The sequence below is a fragment of the Taudactylus pleione genome, unplaced genomic scaffold (genome assembly GCF_031769625.1).
Source record: "Taudactylus pleione unplaced genomic scaffold, aTauple2 ptg000066l, whole genome shotgun sequence".
Lineage (NCBI taxonomy): Eukaryota > Metazoa > Chordata > Amphibia > Anura > Myobatrachidae > Taudactylus > Taudactylus pleione.
The window spans coordinates 4,874,603-4,888,587 of NW_028284468.1; the positions used below are offsets into that span (position 1 = coordinate 4,874,603).

Here is a 13,985-nt window from a genome sequence, read left to right on the forward strand (position 1 = left end):
TTGTTAAGTGATACAAAAACCTATTAACACTTCTATTAATGAAAGCATTCTTACTTTGCAGCATTGTCACAACAGGACACAGAGCCGGAAATCATCCGTAATATAGTTAAACTTGCCCTGGTGCCCTCAGGAGTATTTAAATACTTGATATATATAAGAAACAATGCAGCAGCACTCATGAGTCTTGTAACAAAGGATCACACCACACTGGGTAATTCGTGTAACGTTTCAGTCACTTTTATCAAGAACGTTCTGGTGTGATCCTTTATTACAAGACCCGTGAGTGCCGCTGCATTGTTTCTTATATATATACAGTATATGTATATATACACACACACACAAACACCAGGTAAAATAAGTATTGAACACATCAACATTTTTCTCAGTATTTGTAGTGTTGCAGTGGGGCAATTGTAATGGAATTTTCACTAAATGTCATTAACAACCCGTGCAATCCACACATGCTAAGAAATTAAACCATAGATGTCCATAAATTAAGTTATGTGTAATAATGTGAAATGACACAGGGAAAAAGTATTGAACATATGAAAAAAGGGAGGTGCAAAAAGGCATGGAAAGCCAAGATACCAGCTGAAATTTATCAGTAATTAGAAAGCAATCCTGCCCCTTGTCAGTGCAAATTATTATAAGATGGTTCAGTCCCAACTGATGGCCTATAAAAAGGTGTCTCATTACCAAGGTCTCACACAAGAAACATCTCATGATGGGTAAAAGCAAAGAGCTCTCTCAAGACCTTTGCAACCTTATTGTTGCAAAATATACTGATGGCATTGGTTACAGAAGGATTTCTAAACTTCGGAATGTTCCAGTGAGCATTGTTGGGGCCATAATCCGGAAGTGTAAAGAACATTATTTCACCATAAACAGGCCATGGCCAGGTGCTCCTCGCAAGATTTTGAGGAGTGAAAAGAATTATCAGAAGAGTTGTCCAAGAGCCAAGGACCACTTATAAAGAGCTTTAGAAAGACCTGGAATTAGCAGGTACAATTGTTTCAAAGAAAACAATAAGTAATGCACTCAACTGCCATGGCCTGTATGCACGCTCACCACGCAAGACTCCATTGCTAAGAAACAGCATGTTGAAGTTCGTTTAAACTTTTCTGCACAACATTTGGACAAGCCTGTGAAATACTTGGAGAATCGTCAGATGAGACTAAACTTTAACTATTTGGATGCCATAATACACAGCATGTTTGGAGGAGAAATGGCACTGCACATCACCCCAAAAACACCATACCAACAGTGAAGTTTGGAGTTGGGAACATCATGGTGTGGGGCTGTTTTTCAGCATACGGTACTGGCATACTTCGTATATTTGAAGGAAGGATGAATGGAAAAATGCACCGAGACATTCTTGATAAAAATTTGCTGCCATCTACCAGGATGCTGAAGATGAAATGAGGGTGGACATTTCAGCAAGACAATGATCCCAAACTCACAGCCAAGGACATTCTCAATTGGTTTCAGAGAAAGAAAATAAAGCTGCTAGAATGGCCCAGCCAATCACCTGACTTGAATCCAATTGAAAATCTATGGAAAGAACTAAAGATCAGAGTTCATAGACGAGGACCACGGAACCTTCAAGATTTGAAGACTGTTTGTGTGGAAGAATGGGCCCAAATCACACATGAGCAATGCATGCGACTAGTTTCTTCATACAGGAGGCATCTTGAAGCTGTCATTACCAAAAAAGGCTTTTGTACGAAGTATTAAATAGATTTCAGTAAGCATGTTCAATACTTTTTCCCTGTGTCATTTCACATTATTACACATAACTTAATTTATGGACATGTATGATTTGATTTCTTTGCATGTGTGGATCACATGGGTTGTTGCTGACATTTTGTGAAAATGTAATTACAATCGCCCCATTACAAATATATTTACTGAGAAAAATGTTGATGTGTTCAATACTTATTTTACCTGCTGTATTTCATAAACTTATTTAGATATTTAAAAAAAAAATAACTATTTCATACAAAACCAGACTATTGCTAGGAGATCCACCGGTTGTGTTGCCATCTATACCTTAAATGTTTATTTCCATGTACTTTCTCGGTTTATCATGCCATTTGTGTCTGTGTCGACCGTGTCTGAGTTGGAACAATGGGGGGGGGAGCGCTTACTGTGCTTTACCAGCTTCTCCTTATTTTATGTTAATTTTGAAACATTTGTTTACTGTATACTGTTTTGCTCTGTTTTACATTGATGTACAGTATGTTTGCTTGTTTGCTTTTTATTGCTCCAATAAAGGGAAAATAAATTAAAAACTAAAATAAAATTATAATGACAATTTTTGGCCAGGTTTTAAAAAAAAAAAAAAGCAGTTAAGTGGTTAATAATTGTGGGTAGGTACCACCTAAAAACAATTACAAATATTTGTATATAAATAGATAGACTTCTAGGGGACATAAGCAAAATATGAGTACCTGTTTAATCTCATAAGGATTGCAACTCCTTGACCCAAAATAATCATAACAAAAAAGAAGAAAGGAATAGTAGGTCTTTTTATATGTACAGTATTATTATTATCCTTTATTTATATGGCGCCACAAGGGTTCCGCAGCGTCTCACAAAGTACATTAACAAATGAGCAAACTTGTAACACAGTGACTTACAGTACAAGACAATACAGAGTAAGAACATGGTTTATAAACATTGCTGCAGCGATCATAACACTCAAAAAAGCAGCAGGGCGTCAGCTACCAAGTGTTAGGTGCCCTTGTGGAGAATTTGAGTAGATGATCGTATGAGTGAGGGAAGGAAAAGCACAGGACAGTACAGTACTGCATTATTGACGATATACAATCATTCATTAAAATTGGACTTTTATTGATTTACTTTTAAGATTCTATCATCTTATTGCCTAACGCTGGGTACACACTGACAGATATATTGGCCGATCAATGTATCTGCTGCACGTCGGCCAGTGTGTACCAGCGATATGTCTGTGAATGGCGTCGTTCATAGACATATCACATTGGCTCCCGCTGCACAGCCGATGGACAGATATGTCTGCAGACCGCCCGTACACACACAGCGACAGCCACGGGGAGGGGGTGGGACTCGCCCCCGACCAGCCCCCCGGCCGCCAGGACCCGCTGCAGCAGGCAGATGATGGTTGTTCAGTGTGTATGAACGACCATCATCTGCAGATATATCGCTTAGGTGTGTACCCACCTTTACTGCTTTAAATCATCAAAATAAATACTATAGCTTGGTGAATACTCAATAAAAGAAATGAATAGAATGCTGTGTACTTATATGAGACCCTGCATATCTGCAAGAGGCAGCTGATATACTGCATAGTTGTTATTATGTACTATTCACAATATTATATGTAAAATGGGGGTATTTTGCAAAGCTTGGAGAGAGATAAAATTGTGAAAGATAAAGCACCAACCAATCAGCTCCTGTCATTTTTCAAACAGCCCGTGAAATGTAAGTGTGAAGCTGATTGGTTAGTACTTTATCTCTCACAATTTGATCTCTCTCCAAGCTTTGATAAACAAAAAGCTATTTTGTAATAATAATTTACTTTCTTTTAGTGCTTGTTAATTATTTTTATGAATAATGTCTCTCCTGTGAGTGATTAGTGATTACCATTGTGCAGTGATGTAATCTCTGAATAGTTAGACTTTGTGTGAAGATGTAAATACTAGTTAAACTCAATCCATTGTCTATGACTGCTCCTCCCATATAATGTACTTTACCCTCCCCGGACTGTTACACCCCCAGCATAGATTACATTGCTCATTCAGGAGTGTGGAAAGATCTGATCATATAATTCTGGCTGTTCCTGAAGCTGAGTCTGTCATGGGGTTATGCACTAAGAAAGGGCATGATGGCTGGATATACCCCACGGCCCTCCTCTGCATATATGGATTTTTTACCTACATGAGACCTTCTGAGCCTTTTCTGACTCCTTATCTAACAGGACCTGTACACAATCTAACACTTGAACAGGTATGAAAAAGCTAAGGCTGTAAAAGCACATATGCTGATGACTCTTTCAGGCTGGCCGACAAATGCTTGTGGCTAACATCCCATCTCCTGGTACTTACTGAAACTGTAAAGTTTACTTTAACCATTTAATCTGTAGCAGAATCAGACAAGTGCATCCTCAGCCTGCAGGCAAAATGCTGTACTGGATTTATATCCCTTGTATGCTATGTACCACAAAGTAATCGTTATACCTGAGCTAAATATTACCATGTCCAATGCATTTTCCACTGTCTGTATAAGCTTCTATGCAATGCTTTTCTAGCCTAACAGCTGTGTCACTCAGCACCTATTGTAACCCTCGTTCCTCCACTTGCACTGTAGTCAGCATAGTAGTGGGGGGTGTTAGTGTTAAACCATCACAATCTTCTCATATCCAAGACGAGTAGTTCTGATTAAATCTCCTGAAACCTTCTTTAATTGCACAATCTAAATGCAAGCATACTGCTGCTCTCATTCTGCATATGTAAATCACATCATTCAAGTTTATCTAGTTTTCATATCCTGCACTTGGCCTAATTCGCAGTAGTTCACAAACTTGTTTGAATCACGGTGCCCTAGAGTGTCAGCATGGCACCTCTAGGCCAAAAATTTCTTTTTGAGAAAAATTATATCTGCAAAAATTTGTAGTCAGTAAATTGTGCAATCTGCGCTATTGCAGAGGGAGCAAGGCCCTAAGGGCGGCACCGCAGCCTGCAGAACTACCCAGAGCGTCCATAGGCACCCCCTTGCCCAAGGCGTGACGTCATCACATCACGGGTTTAGGAGGCGGGGCCTGGAGCAAGGTTGCCCTGTTACGGCGCTGGTTCAGTTATGTGGTGGTGGACAGGGTTTTCCTTGTGTTTGTCCTCATATTTTATGATTGGAAGCCGCCGGCACTGGATTAAAGCTGCATACACACACAACGATTTTGTTACCAAAGATTTTATGAACGATTTTATGAACGATTTTCTGTCAGATTTTTTAAAGTGTAATGAACGATTTTTTTGAACTACAAACGATTTTTGCATATTCCCTTAATGAAAAACGTTCAGTTGGTCAGTCTGACTGAACTACAAACTACAAATGTGAACGCGCATGAACGATAATTGTTCATCGTTTTAACTCAGAAAGTGAACCATTTTTATAACGATTGAATGATAAACGATATTGTTAACGATAATCGTTCAAAAAATCGTTGTGCATGTATGCACCTTATTATATTAAAGCTATAGAAATACACTGCAATAAGTGGATACAGTACAAATTAAACACCTGTTTTAAATGTATAGTAGTTATTCTATGTACAGTACAGTCAATGTATTAGCGCTTTACGGGTAGTCTTGAGTATTTTTTCTGTGTAGATCAGCAGATTCAGTGGAGGTTAATTGTTACAAGCAGTATGCAATATAATTGTGGGATATCAATGTACAGATCACGGATGCAATGAAGAGAACAAATGTTCAGCTACTTCAGAGATCAATGTACATACTTGCACAGTTAAATAATAATCTGTAATACTAATAACTAATAAGATGAATTGCATATATTAAAAGCTAAAATAGACAAGTGTGCACTTACAGTTGTGCATAGTTATGACTGTTCTTATATACATATATAGTATAGATGTTGTTTATACAGTATGCTGAAAAGGACATCGGCCTGCTTATAAGGTACGCTTTGTTTCCCTTACTTGTCTTTATAATATGACATCATTTTTCATGATTGGGTGATGTGGGTGACATCACTGGAAGTGGGATTCACCCATCTGTCCTGTGATGTGCACTCAGAATTTGCATTACACATACTTGGGTTTATTTAGAAATGGGAAAATATGTGAATTGCAGCATAATTTTCGGACGCAGTCTACGCAGCACATATACTGTATGACTGACTGATGTCAGTGAGACTCCTGAATTTCAGAGACTCTCTCGGATTCCCAAAATAGACCAGTCTCCCCGGATCACTTACACTGTTCCAGTGATGTAGGTGTCCGGGGGTGTGATGACTCATTTTGCTGCAAATCTTGACATTGTACAACAGGGGACAGAGGCCACTAAGGTTAAATTCATGACATCATCTATCCGGACTTCCCTGCACAGGACTAGATTTAGGACTGTGGCTGTCCTAGGATGAAGAGATGTGGTGGTCCCTGGACTACAAGCAACTAGAGTTAAAAAGTCCAATAAATACTGTAGGATTGTTATACTTGTATAGACCAACTCATTGCGAATTGGGAATATATGTGTTTTTTATTCATCCAGATAGAATTGATAAAATCAAAAATAAGTGGTTTTGATCTTTTTTTTTTCTGTTTAATGTACAGTCATTTGTAGGTAAGGGCGGTATGTACTAAAGAAGAAAATGCAGTGTTCGGTTGTTTTACCACATTCCCCATATGTACAAAACTGTTGGGTAACTCCATCTTCAGGTGGTGTTACTCAGTAGACGCCTAGGTGCTTCTTTTCGGGACGTCTCTCATCACCCCCACAAGACCCGCATCCTTCTGTGCATGCGCAGAAGGACGCTGGAGGGACTTCTGGGTGTTAAACCCTGAAGTCCCTCGTGCCGGGGGCATCGCAAAGGATGGCTCTTATCGGGAGAGCTGTCCTTTGCGATATTCTAGGTATTACTTCGGTAATCAACCGCAGTATGTACCCCAAGAGAGGCGAGATGTACCGCATAGTGGATGCGATGCTTAGTCCATCCCACCCTAATTAAGCAACATGGTTCTGCTGAGTGCAGCTTCTGCGAAGAAATGTTTAAATCCCGGCTGTCGGGATGCTGGCACCAGAATCCCGAAACCAGTCAGAATCATCTCGACGATAGGTAGTGGGGTTAGGGGGAGGGTTAAACACTGGGGGGAGGGTTAGGCACTGGGAGGATTAGGTTTAAATTGTGGGGGGGGCAGGTTTAGGCTGCAGAGGGGAGGGTTAGGTTTAGAGGTAGGGTTTGGAAACTTACCGACATGTGTCGGTATCCTAACCCTGTCGGGATGCTGACCATTGCCATCCCATATCCAACCCTCTGCGAATATAGTTGGGAATATATGTATATAATCCTCCTGTTTTTATAATTATATTGGAGAATCACGTCAAGAAATAATAATTTGTTTACACAGACACTGGCGTATCTATAATGAGTACAAAGTGTCCTGGGACATCTTTACCAGGCATTCACGAATCCTTGGAGAATGGCTGCGGCGGCCATTTTCTCAGTGATTTCTGCAGCTCTGGAGTCAGTGCCGAGCTGATGGAGTGGTACTTATATTTATATGGGTGCAGGGTGAGCGCAGTTTAAGGCCTGTGTGCACCACGCACCTTGAATGGACATGGTGGCTGTGCTGTCTGGGGGGCAGGGGGTGCTGTCTGTCTATGGAGGGGGGGTGAAGCCACATACTTTAATTTCTGATGGCAGCCCTGGTTAATGCATATTTTATTTTTACTAGCGATTGCCTGTGGCTCGCTCACGCGGATGTCTGTTATTGCTCAGCAGAACTAATTGTATTTATTTTAAACACTTGAAGTACACAATAAGGTTATGTTACAGGCTTATTCTGGTTAGACTTTTTTGACATTGGTTCTGTAGCCAATTAATTTGAAACCCCCTTTTCAAAATCCTGCGTCTGCCACTGGCTATCGACCATCGATGGTCACCCACCGATGGCTGATGGTTTTGCCATCAATGGCAGAAATTCAGATGGTTTCCCGCCATTGATGGTAGCTGTGGGTCTGATGGTTTTCTTTTCATGCTCATAGATAAATGCAGGGAGGGGGGGGGTTCGGTTGCTTGTAAACCCCCCTCCCCAGCCCACACCATGACCACATCAGAAATAATAATATAATGCCATCCCTCAGAGGCTTAAGTTCATCCCAGATGCCCGGAGGCAAGTTATAATTTAGTGCCCTCCTATCCCCCATATTTACAGCCCTAAATGGGGTGAATATATTGTGGGTGATGGAGGAGGTGCCCCTTCAGTGCTGGCGCCCGGCGGCAGGTGCCTCTATTGTCTCCCTTACTTCTGCCCCTGCCATCCCTACTGCCAGCCCAGGACAACACACAGATCAGGCTCAGAAGCTGTCAGCCAGTAATGCTGCGCTGTGCCACAAAACAGAGTGGGAGACTGTGACATGCAAGACAACACAGCACACCGGTCGTAGACCGACTGTGGAGGCTGCTGTTAAATGTAGTCCAGTTAGTGGAGCTCTCTGCACATGGCAACTGTACGCTGTGCTTTCTGCGTGTTTGCTGCCTGAGAAGGTACAGTTCAGCAACAGGTGGCTCGGTGGCAAAGCCCTGGCAATAGGCAGAAGGGTTCCCTCTGAGTGCACTAGTAGTGTGGAGGCCCCTAAGCTGCAGCCTACTCATCTTGCCTTTAAATCTGGCCTGCCCCTTCTGGATCTCCCAAAGGGGACATTTAGAAAGTAAGCAAGTGTGGGTTATGCCCACATTCCACATTTGAGACCTATGGGCCTGATTCAGAGTTGTACACAAACACGATGGTTTGCGTACAACTCCAATGTTTGGCGATCTGCGCATGCCCAGGATCTGTAATGAACATGTGTAGATCAGTGTCTGCGACAATGGTTGCAGTAGCCCCTAAGACGCAGCATGATTGACATGCTGCTGCCATTTGGGGGCAGGGAAGGGGCAGCGACCACCAGTGTTAAAGAAAACAGCATAGAGGCCAGTGGCTGCTTCCTTGGATGCAGATTCACTGGCCCTGGAAGCATGAAATACATGGTCATCCTGAGTAGCATGATGATTACTCAGATGACTGATATTCACACAGATGAGCTGATCCGATGGATCACAAAAAGCCAGCAGTGGGCCAGGCTTGACTACCCTCCCGATTTGATTGGGAGCCTCCCGAATATCGGGTGCCACTCCTGACCCCCCGGAAAGGCGGGCAAGCCTCCCGGCTGCAGCCTGCCCCCCCCCTCGACTCCTTACTAGAAACCCCCACAGTGGGGGGCCCGATGACGCGATTCGTGCTGGATCGCGTCATCGTGGCTCCACCCCCTACTTCACAATGCCTCTATTTTTGGCATTGTGAGGAGGAGGCGGGGGCACGATGATGCGATTGTGCAGCGCCGCCCCTGGACCCGTCCTCAACGCGGACCCATTGTCTACCACACCCCCAACTGTTTGCAGGCATTCAGCTCCCTCCCGGAAGGAGGGAGCTGAATGTCGGCAAGTATGCAGTGGGCGTCCTTCTACTACAGGCACCTGCTGCTGCTTTTACATATTTTCCCACAGCTGCTGCGTCCACATACGAAGCTCCTGTGAGAACAGGATCCATCTCTGAATCAGGCCCTATATATTCTTACAAGTGATGTGATGATATTTTTATATGAGGTCATCAAATTTTGTCAAATTGCTTATCAATCTTTTAAGATCTTTTTATGTTCAATGTAAAGTAAATCACAATAGTGTAATACTGATGGGATATAAAACACCACACACGTGTGCAGATGGTATAGGTGGCATCAGATTAATCCCAGTAGGCTAGAGTGCTTCCATAGACCGTAAATCACCCAGATTAGATGAAAGGGTAAATACAATAAATATGAACGCTTACATTTGCTTACATAAGCAGCGCAGTTAGTAAACTCATAAAGATTTCTTTATTCCTCTCGTCTCCGGTCTCATAAGAACGGTGTCTCCATCTTTCGACAAAAAATAATAACACCCAAAATGCAGTATTAAAATTCAACAAAATATATTAGTATAAAAATAATAGGGGTAGTACCAGCTGGAAAAGGGGACATTATTACAATGGCTTTTTAAATATTCTGCGTAAGAAATTTATAATGTAGTCTATCTTCGAATGGGAATTACGAGGAGAGGAAAGTGTGTGTAAGTTCTTGATGTGTCCTATTTCATTCACCACTTGTCTTAAAGGACAAGGGGTATATTTACTTAAGTGCTGGTTTTTACAAGTTTAGTTGTTGCCCATAGCAACCAATCAGATTCTACTTATCATTTATCTAACACCTTCTAGAAGATAATAGCTATAATCTGATTGGTTGCTATGGGCAACAACTCCACTTCTAAAAATCCGCCCTTTAGTAAATATACCCCCAAGAGTAACAAGAGAAAAAGAAATATGTTTTAAAGTTTTGTCTGTCCCTGTGGTGGTTGAAAGTAGAGGATGTATCTAGTTTGAGGTCTAACTTTATAACCAGGATCACATGTCCCTCTATGCCTTTATAAAAAAAAAACAACAACAACTTTGTTGGGTGGTGTTTGGGGTATAGATGGATATCAATGTGAACATTTACATAAAGAAATATAATGGTAAATTTAATTTTGAAAGTATATATGATTACCATTACCAATCATGCCAAAAGGGACTATGTAGAATTTGGTAGGGGTCTGAGTTGGAGAGGAGGAGCAAGGCTTAGTTTGGTAATCAGGTCCATCCATCCCTTAATCCAGATTTTTCACTGAGATTGTTTTACTATTGTTAACAACTTTAGCTGGAAAGATAATCACCAATGATACCGTGTGTTGAGATTACATAGATCTTTGGTAATGGTGATTATATCTCTACGCTTTTTGAGTGTTGTACTGTAGGTGATAGGCCAGAGAGGATCTGCAAATTGATGCCTTGGAACGGAATCAGTTGGACATTTCATAATGTCATCATAAGCCTCTCTTTATCTTTGTAATAATGGAATCCGGCAATGACATCTGTAGGGGGCTAATCTTCGTTTGCTTGAGGATGAAGAGTATGGTGGGCTCTATCAAGGGCTACTTCTTTAGTTGATATATTATGGTGTATTTGCTGAGAGTAGATCAATCATGCCAGTAGGGTTTGTGCTGTGTACATTGTTGTGGCGAGAGCAATTTTCTAAAACCTTGTCTTTCATTAAAGAAACAGATTAGTCAATAGTTTCATGAAAATTCAGACTTAGTAACGATATAACGATACGAGAGTCAATGAAAGCTATCTTGGTTTTCAAACCAGAGATCATGGAACCAATCTCCTGTTGAAAGATTTCTTAAGGCCTTGTAGAAGGGTGGTGATCGAGAACATCATTGTGAGAAATCCTCATTATGGTTTGGCAGTGGACTAGTAGGATTAGGATCTCTTGACTGGAAACATCTGTGCACTCTTTTCATGTGAAGAAGTTTACCTAAGCCAGGTAAGTAGAACAGATTTTTCATTTCTGGAAGACTTGAGATTAGTAATGAATGAACATCCGAAGAATAAAAAGTGGTGGATAATATACGGGAAGGGTAAAGGTTGAGAGGGGTGTGAAGATGAGAGGCGTAGCCAGTCTGTCAATTAGGTCAATTAGGCCCCAAGAGTACATGTAAGGTATAGTGCACCAATGATGAAAAAAATGTAGTGTGTATCATATCAAGATGTATTTCTAATTTTACAATAATATAGTAAAATACTGTATAGTGTATACATTCAGAAAATACTGAGTAGTCACTCTGGTGTGGAGGGTATCAGTTTTTGAGCAGATCCATCTCCTAAGAAGGTTGTGGTTATCAGGACGTGGAGGACAATGAGAGCATTAGGTGAGGATATCACCAAAAGATAGGAGCATTGTATGGAGTCATCAGTTGACCTGTGGGAGAAATTTAAAGGGAAAGCAGGTAGTAAATTAAGATTTTCAGGAAAAGAGGGAGAAGGTTGGATGATTGCAGAGAGGGAAAAGAAAAAACTAGGGAAAAGCAAGATTTAGTAAGATGAGTATAGCGCAGTCACAGCATCGGTGCACAGATGACAACTGAGAATGGTGAAAGTTCACAGTCTGGGGGTAACGATAGGTAACTGGTGATGACAGGATGCACTGGCATTTGTGGTAGGTCAAGGAGGCATATTGGTACTGTTTTTGTGTTGCAGAAATTTAGGAGGTCTGTGTAAAGTAGGGGTGGCCAATAAGCGGCCCCCCAGATGTTGTAGAACTACACATCCCAGCATGTCCTGCAATAGTTTGCTCTTTGGCCATGCTAAAGCTTTTGCAAGCCATGCTGAGATTTGTAGTTGAACAACAGCTGGAGGGCCGCTTATTACCCACCCCTGGTGTAAAGGGGCAATAGCCCGATACTCAGGGTAGTGGGAGGCTTGTGGTGGTAAGTTGGATGGAGTACAGTTTGATATAGAGAGAAATGCCTGCCGATGTAGCACACTATTTAGGAATTTTTAATGATCCTGTTTTTCAGATGTGCTACTCAATTCCTTCCACAACAGCTGAGATCCATCAATAACATGAGATGAAAATATATTCAAACAACAATCAATGCTATTCAGTCACATTCATTACTTCACAGCTTTGTAACAATAGGCATAATTATGGGAACAGGTGCATGATGTCACAATGTGGAGAGTAACTTATACACTGGTCACGTATTTCTAATGTTTGAAAATGGCCCTCAGTGATTTTATAGTGTATCACTAGGATCACATTGTTTACATCTAAGCAATACAAGTCGAGTGAAAGTAAAGATGTGTCTATGAACTTTCCTACTGCTGATATATTTCTTGTCCATGTAACCCTTCTGCAGGTGACAAACTCTGTCTTCCCAGTATGGACATACAGTTATCTGGCAATTTTGTTTCCAGTGTTCCTGCTCACAGACTATTTAAGATACAAACCGGTGATAATCCTACAGGGCCTGAGTTATGTAATCTCATGGGTCCTGTTGCTTTTTGCCCGTGGTGTGCCTGCCATGCAAGGTCTAGAGTTTGTATACGGCATGGTCACAGCTACTGAGATCGCCTATTATGCCTACATCTATAGTGTGGTTGACACAGAACATTACCAGAAGGTCACCAGCTACTGCAGGAGCATAACTTTGGTGGGTTTCACTGTTGCCTCTGTGCTTAGCCAGCTCCTGGTCTCCTTGGCTGGAATATCTTACTTCTATCTCAATGTGATTTCGTTAGTGTCTGTGTCAGTGGCCTTTTTGTCCTCGTGGTTGCTTCCTATGCCAAGCAAGAGCATGTTTTTCCACAAAAAGGTGAAGGGAGAACCTGAAATGCCATCTGAAGAACCCAAATCCTCCAGTAATAACCTGGGCCTGCACTCTACAGGACAGCAAAGTGCACCAACCGTGGATGAGACTGACAACAAAACAAATTTCTTTGACGTGCTGTGGCTCTTGTGCAAAGACCTGAAAAATTGTTACTCTTCATCACAGCTCATTTACTGGTCTCTGTGGTGGGCACTTGCTACAGCCGGGTACAACCAAGTGATAAATTATGTTCAGGTGTTGTGGGAACATGTGGAACCTTCCCAAAACTTCACAATATATAATGGAGGAGTGGAAGCGGTGTCTACATTTCTGGGTGAGTAGTCTACAGTAGTTTTATATTTAACAGAAAGTAACAATTTATTCCTTTATGTTTTCCTGTCAAATTCCACAGTTGCAGATTTACAGAGAGCTTATCGGGTCTTGGTATTTGTTCTAGCGTTGAATGACAGTGAAATAAAAAATGAGAAAGTGATCTGGTAAAATGCTTTGGTATGTGAAACATACACAGAGAGTCATATTTAGCTTAGCAGTTATAATTTAAATTAAATGCAAATAAACCGAGTCAGGGGTTGCCCAATTCACCAATATATGCTGCAGAACACACTTTACATATAGCTCCTTCTACCCGATCTCATCTCTCTGACATGCACAAGTTCTATCTTCAGATTGTATAATCACTATGTTCTTCTACCACCACCAGCAGTTCTCAGTAGTTCTCTATGCCTGCACACATGCCTATATTTAGGAATGGCATCTACCGTTGATAGTTTGCAACCATCGATGGTTTCCTCCTAATAGTAAATCGTTTTCACCAATAATGAGGGAGGTCCGATGGTAAAATCCCTTTATTTGTATGTGCTGCACATGTGTGGCCGCAGTTCCTGTTCCTTTGTGCATGCACAGATCCAAACCATTGATAGTTTTTCCATCAATGGTTCCCCTCACCCCATGATTAAGAACCGTTGCCATGATGGCCAATTCTACCT

The 13,985-nt window shown here is 41.4% G+C and overlaps 1 protein-coding gene across 1 annotated transcript in view; it reads left to right on the forward strand.

The window, feature by feature from the left end:
- The first annotated feature begins 3,837 nt into the window (after positions 1-3,837).
- Positions 3,838-13,985, forward strand: part of SLC19A3 (solute carrier family 19 member 3) — a 30,868-nt gene continuing 20,720 nt past the window's right edge. The window contains exons 1-2 of the mRNA XM_088466825.1: positions 3,838-3,987; positions 12,529-13,312. Coding sequence (XP_088322951.1) covers positions 3,838-3,987; positions 12,529-13,312 — 934 coding nt within the window. The remainder of the gene's footprint in view (positions 3,988-12,528; positions 13,313-13,985) is intronic.